This window comes from Planococcus citri, chromosome 1 (assembly GCF_950023065.1).
Source record: "Planococcus citri chromosome 1, ihPlaCitr1.1, whole genome shotgun sequence".
NCBI classification, from domain to species: domain Eukaryota; kingdom Metazoa; phylum Arthropoda; class Insecta; order Hemiptera; family Pseudococcidae; genus Planococcus; species Planococcus citri.
Genome location: NC_088677.1, coordinates 40,725,861 through 40,742,615, shown reverse-complemented (window position 1 = coordinate 40,742,615; position 16,755 = coordinate 40,725,861). Strand labels below are relative to the sequence as shown.

Below are 16,755 nucleotides of genomic sequence, written 5' to 3'. Positions count from 1 at the left end.
AACTAAAATAATAAATCTGATGACAGCGACAGCATGGATAAAAGTGACGATACACCTATTACCCGTATTATCTTATTCATGATATTTTTATATTCAATTTTACACAGAGCTATTTTTACCACATGTATGATCTAGCTTCATTTAGGTAGGTATAGGTATTCGTTTCGAACCAATGTCTGAATTGACAAACTACCCTTCCGTACCTTTAACTGCCTATGTATTTGAAAATATTTCCCATCTGACAATGATAAAATTTATGAAATTAACAACGGATTAATTACACTCGTACAATTTATTAAAATATAATTCTAACAGGCATACAAACTCTAAATAAAAGGAATGAAACGCAAAGAAACGATAAAAAAAGCAACTGATTTCGTTACAGCTATCGGCAAAATGAGTAAGAAATTTTTACACGAGAATTTCGTAATTAGTCTGCAATACATATAGGTAGGTGGTAGATTAGTAGTTGGTAGGTACTAGGTACCTATTCGCGAACGGAGAAAATATAATGGTCAACATGCTTGCGGCAACATTATATGTAAATGTATCTATATCGCAGTATAACCCTTTCAAAAATCCCTTGAATTTCATTATCATTTTCATATATAGATGGTTTTCCACATAATACGCAAACGAAACAGTAATTTATGAACGCTATGTGAATTGAAATATGACAGAGTTATTAACATGATGAAGAATTCAAAATAAGTAGGTATACCTATCGCTTTAAAAAATTGAATTACCGATGCAACCAAAGTTTTTTAAAAAAAATTAACCGTAGTAAATACGAAGACTCTATTACGAAAAAATTTGTGATTTTTATACTCAGAATTGTTTCTTGAAACAAAAGGTACCTATATTTTGATGCTTTATAATCCGTAGGTACTATCATATCACTTAGGTGGCAAGCGTATTACAACAATCTTCTCATGAAACATCCAAAGTTTCATTTAAACTGGAAATTTCATTAAATTTAAACTAATTACAGGTGAAGAATAAAAAATAAAAAATAAAAAAACTTCACAATTCATTGCATTTGAAATAGTGATTTTTGTAAACACTAAATGAGCATTGTACCATGTTTTATTCACAATAGCGAGCTTAAAACATACCAAACTTTTCAACGAAAATTAAACGTTTATTTTAATTAAAATTATTGTGTATTATTTTTAAAACGAAAAGATAACAAAAGGAAAATAATAACGCGTATAAGAATGGAAAACTCGTTAAAACCATTTTATCAAAGTGTATAAAGAGAAGCTAAGAAGAAGAAAATCATGCCCTTATAGACTTTTATTTTAATTAATTCTGGCAAAGTGTAATTGCTTTAGCTTTCAACTCTCTCTGTGTTTGTCTCTTTCCTACTCATTTTGTCTAGTTTTATCTTTATGTTTATTCATTTTATTTTCAGTTTTCAACGCATGGTGTAATAAGGCAAAGCTTTATATATATATTTTGAATAAATAGGCGCCTTTTATACCATCGACTACGTAAGCTGTATCAAAGTGTGAACAAATCGATCACTTTGTTCATGTATGCATTATAAAATACCTGCGTGAGTAGGTACTACATAATTAGTTGTATCAACTAGAAAAATTCTTAAAAAATAAAAATAAAAAATGAATAATAATGAAAAGAAAAATTAGCAAGTGCATACCTACCCCTACATATCTAAATCATATTTCAAAATTACTTTCTAATCATAAAGTGATTTTAATTACATTCCATCGGAACACTCCTCAAAATATTCTCAACTTTCTGTTTGATTGAATTTTTTTCACAATTACCAATAACTTTTTGTTGAAATTTCTAATTACCTACTATGATATTAATTATTAATAGATTCTGTAAGATAATTACTTACTTAACCATTTGATTTTAGTAAATAAATTAATCAAGGAAAATTGAATTTCAGTTTTTCAATGTTTTAGTATTTTTCAAATCCTTAGTTTTTTGTTAGTTTTAAAACTTCATTTTTTAAACTTTTTGTTCGTGTTTATTTTTTAATTTTTTGATTTGTTTAATGTTGAAAAATGGTTTCTTTTTTGAGCATTTTAACAAAATTTTCAATTAGAAAATATAACATTTTATAGCATATTTTAAAAATAAAAATGAATACTTACAACTTTGTAATAATTATATTAATATGTACCTATTAAAACATTTTTTGGCATTTCAACGTATCAGACAACATCATCGAGCATTCCTTTATTTTTTTCAGGACTCGATTCAGTTTTGAAAAGACACGACTCCATAATTGATTCCAAAAAGAAGAATTTTTCAATGCATAATTCGATCAAGACTTTGATTTGATGAAATCTGATTAGATATGGTTAGATCAAGTCAGATCAAATTGAATCCAGGAAATCTCCGAATTTGATCTGATCTAATCGACGTTCTCTAGACCTATTTTAGAAAATTTCGATTTTCTTCTAAAAGATAAATTAAATTTGAATTTTTAAAAATTTGCCAAAAATCAAAAAATTGACATTGTGGTAGTATTTTTGAATGCTCTTCAAATTTTTTGTAGTTCTACTTAAAAAGATTTCTGTTGGCTTAGGATACCTCTCTTATTAGGTACCTATGTTTGTTTATTGCTTATGTCTGAAAATTACTAAAAAAAAAAAAAAAAAAAAAATACTGTAAAATGTAATAAATTATTTTTTAAAAAAACAGATAGACGCGGAAAAAATAAAACAAAACAAAGAAAAACAGATGAACAGCGCTGAAGCCCAACTGGAAAAAATTGTATCCGATCAGGTCTGAGCTGATCTAATTCAATCAGAACTCTGATCTGATCAGATCTAAGCACTCAAAAATTTAATTTTATTCGAACAGTTCTAATTTGATCAAAACTCTGATCTGATTAGATCTTATTCAATCACCTCGAATCAAATCAGTTCCAGCAAATGCCCAGATCTGATCTAAGGTAATATATGATCAGATCCAATCATTTTCCACTGGAATTTTTACCAATGGTAAAATGAGAGCGAATTAAGAAACGTTTCACAAAAAGAAGGTTCCAACACCTTGTAATTAAAATATTAAGCTGTCCAATTGATAATTTTTCAAATTGAGGAAATTTCTTGTTTCTGAGAAAGAGTACTAGGTACATTTTTTATTTTTTAACGAAGCCGGTATTAATTTTCAGAATTTTTCATTTCCGACCAAAAATTTACAGTTGGAGTGAATGAATGAGCTTTTCTTCATTCGAAGAGGTTTCTCTCCTAAATTCAAGTCCAACTCAAAATAAATTCAAATGTTCAGGTCTCAACTTACCTGTATTTTAAATCACACGAGTGGATAGTAGCGTAAAGTTGGTCTGATGCTTCCCCCCTCCTCATTGAAATAATTTCCAATTAGCCTGTAAAATCAATAAAGCTCAGAATATAAAAATTACATTTGATTAAATAACATAAAACTCGAACTTCAAATTCAAGCCTTTTCAATATGTACAAGAGCACTACGCTTCTTTTTTTCGGTTCATCTACTACAATTCGTTGCATGGTTCGATGCGATGGCCTATTGTTAGAATTGTTTAAATGATGTAAATAATCTGGGCATGTTTGATGGGTTGCGCTATAATTCATAGCATCTGTGAAATATATGTAATTCAGGAGGTGCCTAACTACCCACTATAGTTTACCTATAGTTCGAATATATTTGTAATTTTCCAATTTCCGAAAACTTTTCAGATTTAAAACGTCCGTATCCGATACATCGTGTAGGTAGGTAAACCATTAAGTAAATAACTTTCAATAAATAGTGCCTGATAGTTGAATTGCAAATACGAACCTGAATGTTACGTAATTGCTTAGAATTTTTGGACATTTAATAAAGTTGTGATAGAAGCAATAAGTACATATTTACAAATTTTCAAGGGAAATAACCAATTTGAAATTATGATTAGAATTCATTTTTACCAGCTAGGTTTAAAATTTTGATACGTACAGTGTACTTACTTAGACTTACCCACTGGAAAAAAATATCAGCCAGGAGAACAGTTTATACATACAATTGAAAGCATTATATTTTTGTACATTGTTCATTGAATAATGTAAGTACCTCTGCTTACCCTGTCTATCTATTCTTCTGTTCATGTTAATAATTTTGCCTGCTTGGTAATTTGAAGGGGCTATTTTGACGACACGCTGAATCAATGAAGGGAATAAAATATTTTCTCTACTAATCGTAAGTAAGTAGAAGTACCCAGGTAGACTTCGAAAGTTCGTAGGTTCGTAGTTCGTACCGTATGATTTTGAAATTAGTTAGTATGAATTATACATCGAGTTGAAACGAAATACGAAACAGAAGAATATCGAAAAAAAAAATACATCAAATAGGTCACATGGAACGAACGAAAAATTATTTATCAAGAAAATAAATAATGCTTACAATGCTTACAATGCTTACAATGCTTACAACTTTTAGATAATTTTTTGCGCTTCGTTATACAATTTGAAATTTTGATTACAAAAGTTAATTTTATCATTGTTTCACTCCCACATTGCATTAGGTACCCTACTGTTGAAAAACTACTAGGTACATATCTCACATACATAATTTCATTTTTAACGCAAATTAAATTGCAGACTGAGTTACACATAGTTTACGTCACGTCGTTGCTCATTACCTCGAATGCGAAATTTCGATCTCAGTGTTAAATTTTCGTTTAATTTAAAAACGTGTTTGCGTGTATTTAAAGTATCTACTTGTCTTATTTATTAAGTATGGTTTCTTATAATATTTTACGTTATTTTTACAAGCAGACAAAATCACCGTAGTCTATAATAAATTATTATAGTTCTATAACGATACACATTTTATAAATAAACTGATTAAAATGTCTGAAAAAATGTATGAAAATAATTTCAATTGTTACCGATATATCATCTTATTATAAACCTGACTAAGTATAGAAAAATACTTACTATAAAAATCTTCAACGCAAATTATATTTAGAATACACCGTTTTATACCTACCTAATTAATCGACGTAGTCAAATTAATTAAATTTTTTCACCGCCGGCCGTCTTATTTAAAACGAAAACGATGTCGCGATTTATTTCGAAACGCCGTTAATTGGTAACTTAAGCTTGGCTAATTAATTCTACTTTCGTTGCTATTTTGATTAAGTATGTACTTTTTATAGGTAGGCAGCTACCAGCTAGGCAGTTCGTTATTGTTGAATATTTTCCCCCCTTTCAGCGCATTTATACCCGGCGTATAATTAACAATAAATTGATAGGTAGCTAAATTCTTGTCGAATGAAATTTAAGCATTTTTTTGTACGTGGCTGAAATCATCAGAAAAAATTTATTCATTGAATGTTTAAGTTTACCTGTTTAAAATCCAATAGGAATACCGCAACGAAACCAGCTTATGTGTTTTCAATAATTGGTATTTTATGATATAAATTATTGTTTTAAATATTTTCTCCCCAAGGTGCAAATAAAAAATAAAAAAAACTACAAACAATTTGTTTGTTTATTAATTAATTATTGAAATTTTTTAAAATGCGTAATGCACAGATTTTTAAAGTAAACCGGGTCTTTTTGAGTTAATTAAGTATAGGTACCATGATGATAAAAATGAAAAAGAAAAGAAAACTGTTTATACCATGCTTCCCTATGCTAATTTCTTCAAGAAAAAGATTGGCCTTTGAACTTTGAAGCAAAAATTAAAATCATTCTTCTGAGATGAAATCTTCAACATACTTAGGTACTTTACTTTTTCGATTAAAATAAACCGATCTGAAAATTTCAGAGTAAGGACCACCAGTAGGACCAGGACCACCTCAAACCCTAACTTACACGCATTGATTTTTTTTTCGATTTTCGTTCCTAATGGTCCTTAATTTAAGGAACATTTAATTACCTAAAAATAAGCTTAAAATTTTACACGTTTAAAGCAAAATCTATAAACATTTTTTGAATTATATTTTTCAAAAATCAATCGTCTCAATCGTGATTAATTTGAAAAATAAAAGAAAAGAAATAAGAAAAATTCGAAAAACGTTCGCTCAACAAAATTCAATTCTTGCAACGATAGATATTCTGGCAGGTGAAATGGTAGAATAGAAATCAAATAGCTCATTGATTCTCCGTACTACCTACCGAATCCACGACCCACGTCACCCATGGGATCATGAGTCTCACGTGTTACGCCGGTGTAATCCTTTACTCATTATCAGGGCATTTGTTCTGAGAGATAAATGAAATAGAATAGATACTTTTGCCACAACCGACGAGGACGTATAATCGTAATTTTAGCTTTCATTTCATTTCAATTATAACTAAACGTTTTTCAATACTTAATACGTATAAAAACGACGAATGAATTTTATCAAAACATGAAATTTCCTTCCATTTGGCAATTTTTTCTTATACATTTCCATTTGATAGGGTAAACAATTTTAGATCGACGATGACGACGTCGCAAACTCGCAATCGCGTCATAATGCCGAACGAAGAATTGACAATACGGTTAGAGTTCTATATAATTAATTTGAAAGACGAAATTTCGCAACCACTGAAACAAGTAAAGAAAGACTGATTCAAAATTGGGATCAGGCTGGAGTAACTAGAAAGACTATTAAGAAGTTGGCTAATTAGCGAGTTTTAATGAATAACATCATTTTTCGTTAATTAAAGGGAGAAAAACAACTGCAACATTTCGTGCTCCCTAATCAATGCAGCCATATGAGAGGATCCACTCTAAAAGTGAAAAGGGGCGCCTTTTCAAACCTTACGTAGCCTTTATCATGTAACTCTTTTAATGAGAATTTGCTTCGTGTTTTTGTAATGACGTCTGCATATTTATCTCTACGTAGTATGAAAAATTAACAATCGTTTTTTGACGAAGCGTAATTATAACTCGCAGCATCGAGCGTCTCGTAGGTAGGTACCTATTCGCGTCTATACTTACGCTTTTCTCTTAAGATATTCGTTTAATCATTCTTACGTATTTTTGATAATTCGAACACTGTTTTCCGCACGCGTTCAATTTTTTCCGTTCGTATTTCATTAGAACTAATATACGACTACGAGTAGTGTATACGTTTACGTACGAAAGAGAGAAAAAAAAAAGCCCATTTAATAATGTAATTGCGTCGGTAGTTTTATGAAGATAGCGCTTGATGTTTTAATATTAAATAAAACGCCGAGGAAGCAAAGGCAGCTGGGGGTAAAGGTACATGAAACGATATAAGAAATGAATAAGGAAGAGTCGGACGTTTGAGTTCTTTCCCTTACATTAGCTAATTGCTAACACATACTCTGGGTAAAAAGCAAGCAGGCAATAACTCGATGTCCCAAATGGCGTATCTACAGAATTACTCTTTTTCGTGCATACAAAGTGGGTAGAAACAATTCGAAAAATTGCACAAGAATCATTTACGAAATAATGTTTTATTTACGTTTCATTCAACTGCAGTTTTTTTTTTAGTTGTGCAATTTGAAATATCCTACGCCATACGTCGTACCTATGTTTTTTTTTTTTTTACTGAGAAAATCACTTAAATAACTCGAATAGTTATAAGTATAATTAATTTACGGTTCCAGGACAAACATCTCAAATTCATAAGAATAGGTAACCTTCTTTTTAAAAGTAGGTATAGGTACTCATGGTAAAGTTTGTAAAAATTAATATTTTAGTTATGTTTTCGTATTTTGCAACCTACACATAGGCATACTTGACTAATTTCAAGCAGACTCCAGCTAAAAAAATCAAATTTTCTGAAACAAGTTACTAGTAGGTAGGTAGACCTACTAAATTTCACATAAAACGACTTTTTCACGATAGTAATTTACAAAAATTCACTGCAGGCTATAGAACTGCCCAAATCAAGAAGTTTTCAATTTTTTATGTTTTTGTTCCTTTGATTTTTATCAACAAGTGAGGCCAAATTAACCATGACCAAAGAAAAAAAAATGAACTGGACAAAGCTAAATTTGTAAAAACATACAAAATACATCTCCAAGCAAAAGTTTCAGGTGCTAAAATGCATTTTTCGATTTTTGGCGAATTTCTAGAATATGGCTAGAAGCTGCGCCTGCAGAACATCTTGAAACCAACTCCAATCTGCTCGACATTCATAAATTTGAGTAGGTAGATAAGTTTAGAATAAATTTCAGCTTCCTAGGTTCAATAAGTAAAATTTTGTGAAAATTTCAACTTTCAAAAATTTACTGGATGCTTCAGAACTGCTCAAAATATTTTGAAACACTGTCCAATTAATTCGAGTGGTCAAGAAAGGTCTATAAGTTCCAAATTTCAGCTTTCTAGGTTAGATTTATAAATTTTGATTTTTGCTTTTTTCAAAATTTACAAAAATAAAAATATGTGCCTACTTTAGCACAGCTGTTTGGCTTGTAATGCATTTTTTCACGCTCGATTTAGCTTTGTTCGGTTCAAAAATTTTATGCTTGCTGGGGTTACCTCCTTTGCAGGCTTGTATAAGTAGGTATCTACATATTTAATTCCCCAAAATTCTGAAAATGAGACTTTCGGAACTTGTTTTTACCTGAAGTTTGGATTGGTGGGAAATGGGATATTCTTGCGGGATTATTCGAATTCGCATTGCTTAAATCCGGAACTTTTGGGTTAAAAAACATACAGATTTTCAAGATTATAAATTTTTACTTCTGGCATAAAAAATGCCAGCTCAGATAACTTATAAAAGAAGTAGATACTTAGTACATATATCGATTTGTAAAATTGAAATAGGTAAGTTTACGAGTAGGTATTTTCGAAATAAGGGCAGTTCAGGCAGTTGACAAAGTTTCGGTTCGGCACATGGTATTGAAATTTTTGCAGGATTTAATTTCAAGTACATATTAGACAGGCGATGGCCACAGACGTGAACGAAGTAGCAGTATCAGATGCTAACCCGGTTTAATTTTATTTATGCGAAGAAAAATGAGCACCACTTGTGAGGCTTTACAGGCAGGCTGGAGCTGAACCACTTGCAACGTAAAGTGCTATTTATTTCCGTAAAAAGGTTCAAATGAAAACTTATACTTTTGCCGAGCGAATTACTCAGTTTTGCATAAATATCATTTGATATTTGTTTTTTATTTCTATATTCCTACATATTGCAGCGTATAATGGTATACGTATAGTACCTACAGGTAGATGGGTCTGTATCTGGAGGAAAATACCGACCAGGGAGTAGGCATACATATAATATCGACGGTTGCCTGTGTAGGTAAGTACGTATAGTACTCATCTATATAGGAAGTTAGATTTACAGTGAAGTTTCCGTAAGTAGTAAGTATTATAATACCTAATTTCAATTTTTTTTACGAGCCTTTCATTTTTACGAAATTGGTGGCAGGTTCGAATATTTCGGCCAAATATTTCGATTTCTTAATAGAAATTTTTGAAACAACGTGGAAACTTTAAGGTAATATTTCAAGTAACGTTACGCCACTGGCTCAGTTTCAATTTTCTTGGTTGTTAGAGAGGACGAAAGCTTTTTAATAAATCATAACAAAGTTATTTAGGTAAGTACTACAGACGCCAAACTACTCATTGGGATATGGTGATTATAAAAGTGCATTTACTAGATTAAAAACTTCACAAGGGTGTGTTAATTTTTTTTCAAATGATTAAAACGTGAATTAAAACCTCGTATACTTAGTTTAATTACTAATTACTTAGAACATTAATTTTTGCTGGAAATTTTTCTATATACGATTTCGATAAAATTTCAAATCCTTTTTCGCCCTAAACGAGTGAATTTAATACAGGTAAATTAAAATCACCGAGTACATACACGAATAAGTATTAGTATTCTTTATGTAGAAAACATATGTAGTATGGTACGTAGAGGTACCATACCTACCTACCTATCTATCCATCTACATATGTGTACGAGAAATGTACGAGTATAGTAAGTATATATGTACCTACCTACCTATTTATGTACCATAGTATGCGTATATCTTGATGTTTCATTCAATTGAAATAATAATTTCATAACATTTACATAATGAAAATTACCATAATGGCTTTACTTAATTAATAATTAATTTCAGTCTGATATCTTCACGGTAAAATGATCGCGGTAACTTGAAAAAGGTCGAGAGGTTTTTCAAAAAGTTATCAGCTTTTACAAATCGACCCACGCTTTTAAAATGAAAAGCAACATAATAAAGAAAACATACTACGTTAAAATGAAGCATATAATTCTCATCTTAATTTTCGTAATGGCAACGGAACTGTTACTTTATTACAATCGATAAAGAGATTCTGCTATTTATCTCAACAGTTCCCTTTAATTACATCAAAGTAAGTCTCTCTACAAAACTGAACATGTTACTTTTCTCTAGAATCACATCGCATGTAATCTTTTTGTACTGTAATGGGTCTTATGGACCTTTTCAATTAAATAGTCGACAAACTGAATAATTAATACTTTCACTTTATTTCACGAATTTAACACAAGTATATACAGAAACAATAAGCTTAAACCGAAGCTAAACTTAAGACTTTCGTCTACAAGATAGAAAACCGAATCATCCCAAACCCTGGACTCACCAGAGTATTTGTAGGGAAAAATCATCATGTAAAGGGTTGGCTAAAAGACATTTTGACTTAAATTGCTTAGACATTTTGACTTAAATTGCTTACGGTTCGTAATGTGCAATACTGCAATTACGAACCGTTTGTTGCACATTAGCAACTCGGAAGGGTGGTCAGTGGTTTACCAACGTTCGACACGCGTCATATTTTTATGGCTGTGAGGCTGTGTGGCGCCAGCCGATATTACGTTTTTTTAACAGATTTTAACTTTACGTATATTTTGCCTACATGTGTCATCACAATATTTCCTTTCTCCCAAAAAAGTGACCACACTTTTCCCAAAATTCAAATAGAAATTTAATTTCCCAAAATTTGCCACACTTGAAAAAAAATTTGACTATGGAATAGATTGTGAAAGGGGACAAGGGGGGGGGGGTTTAATTTTCAATTTTAGAAAGTTTCCATTCGGTTTATTATCATTTTTTCAATTTTGTGTTTTACCCAAAAAAAATTAATAAATAAATATATTTTCCCAAAAAAAAATTAAAAATGGGACAAGATACTTGATTATGAGTCCAGAGTCTGTTTGCTTTTTGTTTTTTCTCTAAATTTATAATATACAAGTACTAGAGGTATACATCTAAAAAACAAAAATATTTTTTTTTTTTTGGTTAGTATAAGTATTACACATAGAAAATGTTATTATAAAAAATGGTATTATGAAAAATAGTATTATAAAAATCAAATTATAATAAATCGAAGTATGAGAAATCTAAACATAAAAAATCTAAATATAAAAAATCTAATTATGAAAAATCTAATTATAAAAAATATCAAATGGAATGTAAATATGAGGTATTATGAGTAGAGATTTTTTTTTTCAAAAAATGAGTATTTAAAAAAAAATACACATGAAAATACTTAAAATAATGACTAGAGACACTCAGATCAATCTTAATTCAAATTTCATATATTTATTAATCTATTTATTCTCTTTTTTTTTTTTTTTTTTTTTTTTTTTTTCATTTTTTTTTCTTTTTTTTTCTCCTTTTTTTTCTTTTTTTTTTTTTTCATTGTTTTTTTGTTTTATGCATTTTTTTCTCCTTTTTTTTTTTTGTTATTTATACGTAAAATTTTTTCTAAAAAGATAAGTAAAATTATTTTAACAATATTTTTTTAAAACTAATACACTTGAAACAATTAACCATATTGTAAAAATAATACTGCTAATAGTATGTCCTCCATACAAGGGAGTCTGAATATCATTTAAAATTATATCTCTTAATTTGTTTTCAAATATTTGGGGGTTTTCTTTAATATTAAAAGAGGGGGTTTGTTCCTTCCAATTTTCATTAAAAATTTTTGTAATATTTTTAAATTTTAAGGGACTAAAGGGGTGAAAATCTATTTTGCTATTATCTAATTTAGTCCATTGCAAGGGAAGCAGTCTGTTTAGATGTAAGATATTTTCAGAAGTTTTTATGCAAGGAAATCCTTGTGGGATCAGAATTTGGGTTTCCTCATCAGTTTTTAAAAGTAATTCAAAATCACAAGGGAGTTGAATTTTTATTGCACCAGATTGATTATAATTTATCTCTAAAGGAATAGTATCTGATTTTGAAGAGTTGTGAAGGAAAAGAAATTTTTGAGGATTGGAAATGATGTAAATATTTTCTTGAATTTTTCTAATTATTGTTTTTGAATGCATGTGCTCACATTTAAAATTGCACACTGTATTTAATTCTTGAAGTTGTTTTCCAAGGATTAATGATTTTGCACATTCTGGTGATTCATAGGTGGAATCAAAGTAGTCCAAAAAACATAACTGTCTTGAAAGATCACATTTTTTTAATGCTGTTCCTGTAATTTCTCTGATGATTTGTTTTCCAGAATCAAAAGCAATTAGCATTTGCTCAGTGTTCAGAATACAGAGCTCTTCTTTATTTCTGAAGTAGATTGGAGTATATTTGAATAATTTCCAGTCTGAATTAATTTTTTTCAAAGGCACTCGAATTTCTAATAAAATCTGCTGTTCTGAAATTTGACAATGTGTGATACTTCTGGTATAGTATTCCAAAATTTCTGAAGTAGGTATGGCTATGGTGTAATTAAATTTTTCAATATTGGTTTTCAAAACTTCAATGTAATATTTCAAGCTTTCTGGAGAGATAATTGATGATGGAAGCTTGTGCTCTTTACAATGTTCAATAATGGATGAGAAAAACGAATTATAGAATGTTTTCTCTAGAATTGATATTAGTACTGGATATGTGGATCTATCTGCTGCAAAAAGGTCTGCAAATTTTTCCAAAGTGGTAGAGAGTGTGTCTATTGTTTGAGTTATCATTTCAATATTTGCATGAATTAGTTTAGAGAATGATTTAAGTTCTGTGGAAATATTGAAAATATCTGCATGTGTTTCAATTAAGGCTTCTTTTAAATTTTTATAATTGGCTGTTAATTCTTGCTGGTTGACAAATAATGGGTAGAGATCATCTTTAGTGACTACATCACAACAAAATTCTAGGAAATTACCATAAAGTTTTCCTAGTAGAAATGATCTTTTTCTTCTTGAATGTTCATTTAATATTTTTGCATCAAAACGAGTTTGTTGAAGTTGATTATCAATGAAGGAATCCAATCTTGTCAGTGCTTTGTAGAAATCATGAGTATAGGTGCATTCATCTTTCATTTCACAATTGGTATTGGGAGGATATTCATAGGAAGAATTAGTAGGATTACTATTCGGAAAAGTATAATTTAAGATAAATTTATAGGGAATGGATTTTTCATAGACAACTATATTTTCAATTTCAGATATAAAGGATCCAGGAATAATTTCAGTGAATAGGTTTTCAGTACAAGAAATTTTGAAAAGAGAGTAGAATACCAAAAATGTCAACATTCTGGAAATTGAAAGAAAAGACAGAAAAAAAAATGTTAAATAAAGAATATTAAAAAGTTTTTAAGCAGCAAAAAAAATTCAAAAACAAAAGTTTGGAAAGAAAATAAAAACAATTGGAAAGAACAAAAATGTGGGGGGGGGGTATTTACAAAAAGGTCAGCATCCTGAGGGGGGAGATTTTCAAAATATCATTAAGTTATATGTGGGGGGGGGGGTTAAAAAAAACTTACATACAAAAAATTGAAAAAAAAGTTAATATTTCAAAGACTTGAAAAAAAAATTTGGAGATATCAAAAAAAAATTAATCAGCTCTCAAATCGTTTATGTTGATCTCTGTTCTAGAAATTATTATGTCATACATATTTAAAGCGTATGGCAATTCATCGTAATAAACGTATACATTGTAGTCTAGAATTGACAGCATCTTTTTAATTAATTTGATGACGGTTTCGATCGGATCATTCACTGAAATCCGAATTGGGCCAATAGGCGCTATGGTTACTTTCGACTCATCCCAGCGGAATCTACTTCCGCAATATACAATTGGAAATGTGTTTCTGTCATGTATAAAAATGTCAACGAATGCTGTCACACTTTTTTTTGCAATATTTGAGATTTCAAAAATTTGTACCATCTGAAAAAAAATTGAATTAATTAATTTGTTCTACCATGTATAAGTAATTTTACCAAGATGTTGTGTTTCCATGCTATGCCAGAGAAAGATAACGAAGTATTTGCCTACACCTTGTATGTATTATTGGTGCGTGAGGTTTTTCCAAAACAAAGTAACTGGATAACTGGAGAAGGTAGAAAAAATATGGAATTTTGCTAAAAGATAAGATTTGTTTCCATATCTGGAGGTTTGTCAATGTCCAGTACGTACTTCTTATGCTTGCTTGTTTGAGGTGTTCAAAGGTGTATTGTGAACCAGAAAAAAAAAAATCTTGATTTTTATCAGTTTTGTGTGTAAAATTTTTGTGAAAAGTTGATATATTTTTTTATTTTATTTTCTTATTTTATTCCTTTTTAATTAATTTGAGTTACAATGGATTCTCAGAACAATGACTTTCTTGCTGGTAAGTGAATTTTTGATTCTATTTTTATCATTAAATTGGTGTATATTTTTTTTTCAAAAAATTTTAGGGGGGGAATAAATTTGGATCATGATTTTAGGCTATTTGTGTTTGATAAAAAATTATAGAATTTCTCAATTTTTCTAGGTTTAGATGAAATCAATTTTGACAGTGAGGAATTTCAGCCTGTAGACGTTATCCAGGAGGTGACAAATGCTGGACCACCAAATGAGGTATGTTTTTTGTTTTTTTATTAAATTTTTGAAAGAATAATTCACATGATGTCTGTGTTTTTTTTTTTTTTTTTTTTTGATTTTTGAGTTTTGATAACTTTGGTTTTGTTTGTAGACAAGTTTAAATGCTATGATCCTTGAGTTGGAAACACCAAGAAATTCCACAGTGGAGCCCCAGATGGAGACTCAGATGGAGCCCCAAGCAGGACCATCGAATGTAAATGTTGTACCAGAGCCTCAAATTGTTGAACCACAAGCAACTGGAAATCATTTTGTTGAGGTAAAAAAAAATTATAGAATTTTCAAAAAGTAATTAAAATTTTTAAATTGGCATACTATTATTATTTTTTTTTACATTTTTTTTTTGAAAATTTCAAGCTCAAAATTTAACTTATTTCTGGCAAGGAGTCAAAATTTGTGGATTTTTCTGTGTTTTGATTAGCTTTATTTATTTATCATTATTTTTTTTCATTTATTTATTTTATTTATTAAATTTTATTTCGAAATGTTTTCAGGCTCCTAGGTTAAATAGAACTGTTGATCAATTCAGATTTCCACTACGACATTCATACTTGAAAGCTGATGGTGTTACGAAGGGATTCTTAACACATAATGACCCTAGGGCCATGTGTGTTGATTACGAATTAGGCTTTAACAGCCCATGTATGTCTACACGGTGCTGGTTTTATAATAGCCACTTTTGGTCTATTCATGTAAGTTGGGAAAAAAAAATTTCATCATTTTTTTGTCTAAAAAAAATCATATTTTCGACACTTTTTTGTAACATTTTTTTTTTTTTTTTTTGTATTTTCAGAAGGACTTAATGGAAACAATAAAAGTTCGGTTCGAAGGAGGTATGGTGAATATTAATGTAATTCAGGTCCATCCGCAGTTTAAGATATTATTTCCCTTTACTTATCAAAACTATGTGGATCTCAAAAGAAATATCATTAGATTTGGGCCATCCTATGATGAATGTTACTTATGGTTACCTACGAGATCACTGGAAACGTCACCATTGGTATTTATTTTCCTTTTTTTTTTTTTTTTTTTTTTTTTTTTTTTAAATTTAGAATTTTGTTTTCGAAGTTTTTATGGTTTTTTTTTTTTTGTCATTTGTTTTTTCCAAAAAAAGGTTCTTTTATTTGTTTATTTGATTTATTTATTTTTTTCAATCACGATTTTTTGTTTTGTTTTATTTTTATTGAGGTATTTGTTTTTGTAATTTTCAGAGGCACCGTTCAAACGTTTAAGTTGATATCAAGCAAGTCCGAAGAAAGAGTGAGAAAAAAAAATTGTAAAAAGTAATTTTAATTAACCTGTAAAAAAAAAGAAAAATATTAATTTTTGTACAGTTATTAGATATGTATGTATTTAAACTAATTGTTTTTTTTTTGTTTTTTATACGTATTTTTATAGAATAAATTATACAATAAGAAAAACTACTGTTTGTTATTCATGGGGACAACCCAATATATTTTTTGAATGTTTTTTTTTGTAATGAGCTCAATTTAAAGATTTCTGAATATTTTCTGCTGAAAATCGTCATATTTCACAATTTATTGAATATTTTGAGCAGTTTTAGGATCGGAAGATCGCAAATGTCATGTTCACAGTCGTTTTTTGATGATTATGATTTGCTGATTGATGGAATGACGAATTTAAAATTAATGATTATGAATTGTGCTCATCAAAACGAGTGAAAACGATACCCATTTGTATTTAAATTTTCAAGTAGGGTATATGAATATTTTGGAAATGTTTCATTCCAAAGAAAAATCGAATATAATTCCTATTCAATAGGTACTTTACCTTGAATGAGAGCATATTTTGGGTTGCCCTACTTATAATTAAAAGCTACCTATGTACATGCTTGATATAATAAAAAACTAGCATAAAAATATTGAAAAAATAACATAGCAAAAAAAGTAGAATTTTTCATTTTTCCATTTTTGGTTTCATTGCCCAGGTTTCAATAATAATTCGGGCAGAATTCGTTCGTTTGAAATTATTA

The 16,755-nt window shown here is 29.4% G+C and overlaps 1 protein-coding gene across 2 annotated transcripts; it reads left to right on the top strand.

The window, feature by feature from the left end:
* Window positions 1-13,711: 13,711 nt before the first annotated feature.
* On the top strand, window positions 13,712-16,183 carry LOC135831929 (uncharacterized). 2 transcript variants are annotated; one of them, XR_010556247.1, is made up of 5 exons: window positions 13,712-14,741; window positions 14,857-15,021; window positions 15,257-15,454; window positions 15,556-15,762; window positions 15,974-16,183. XR_010556247.1 is itself a non-coding variant. In XM_065344797.1 (4 exons), exons 1-4 carry the CDS (start codon window positions 14,872-14,874, stop codon window positions 15,992-15,994), a joined length of 576 nt encoding a protein of 191 aa, XP_065200869.1. In that variant the 5' UTR covers window positions 13,713-14,871; the 3' UTR covers window positions 15,995-16,183. The 2 variants fall into 2 exon arrangements, 1 of the variants encoding a protein (XP_065200869.1); XM_065344797.1 differs by having other exon boundaries at window positions 13,713-15,021.
* The last annotated feature ends 572 nt before the right edge of the window (window positions 16,184-16,755 follow it).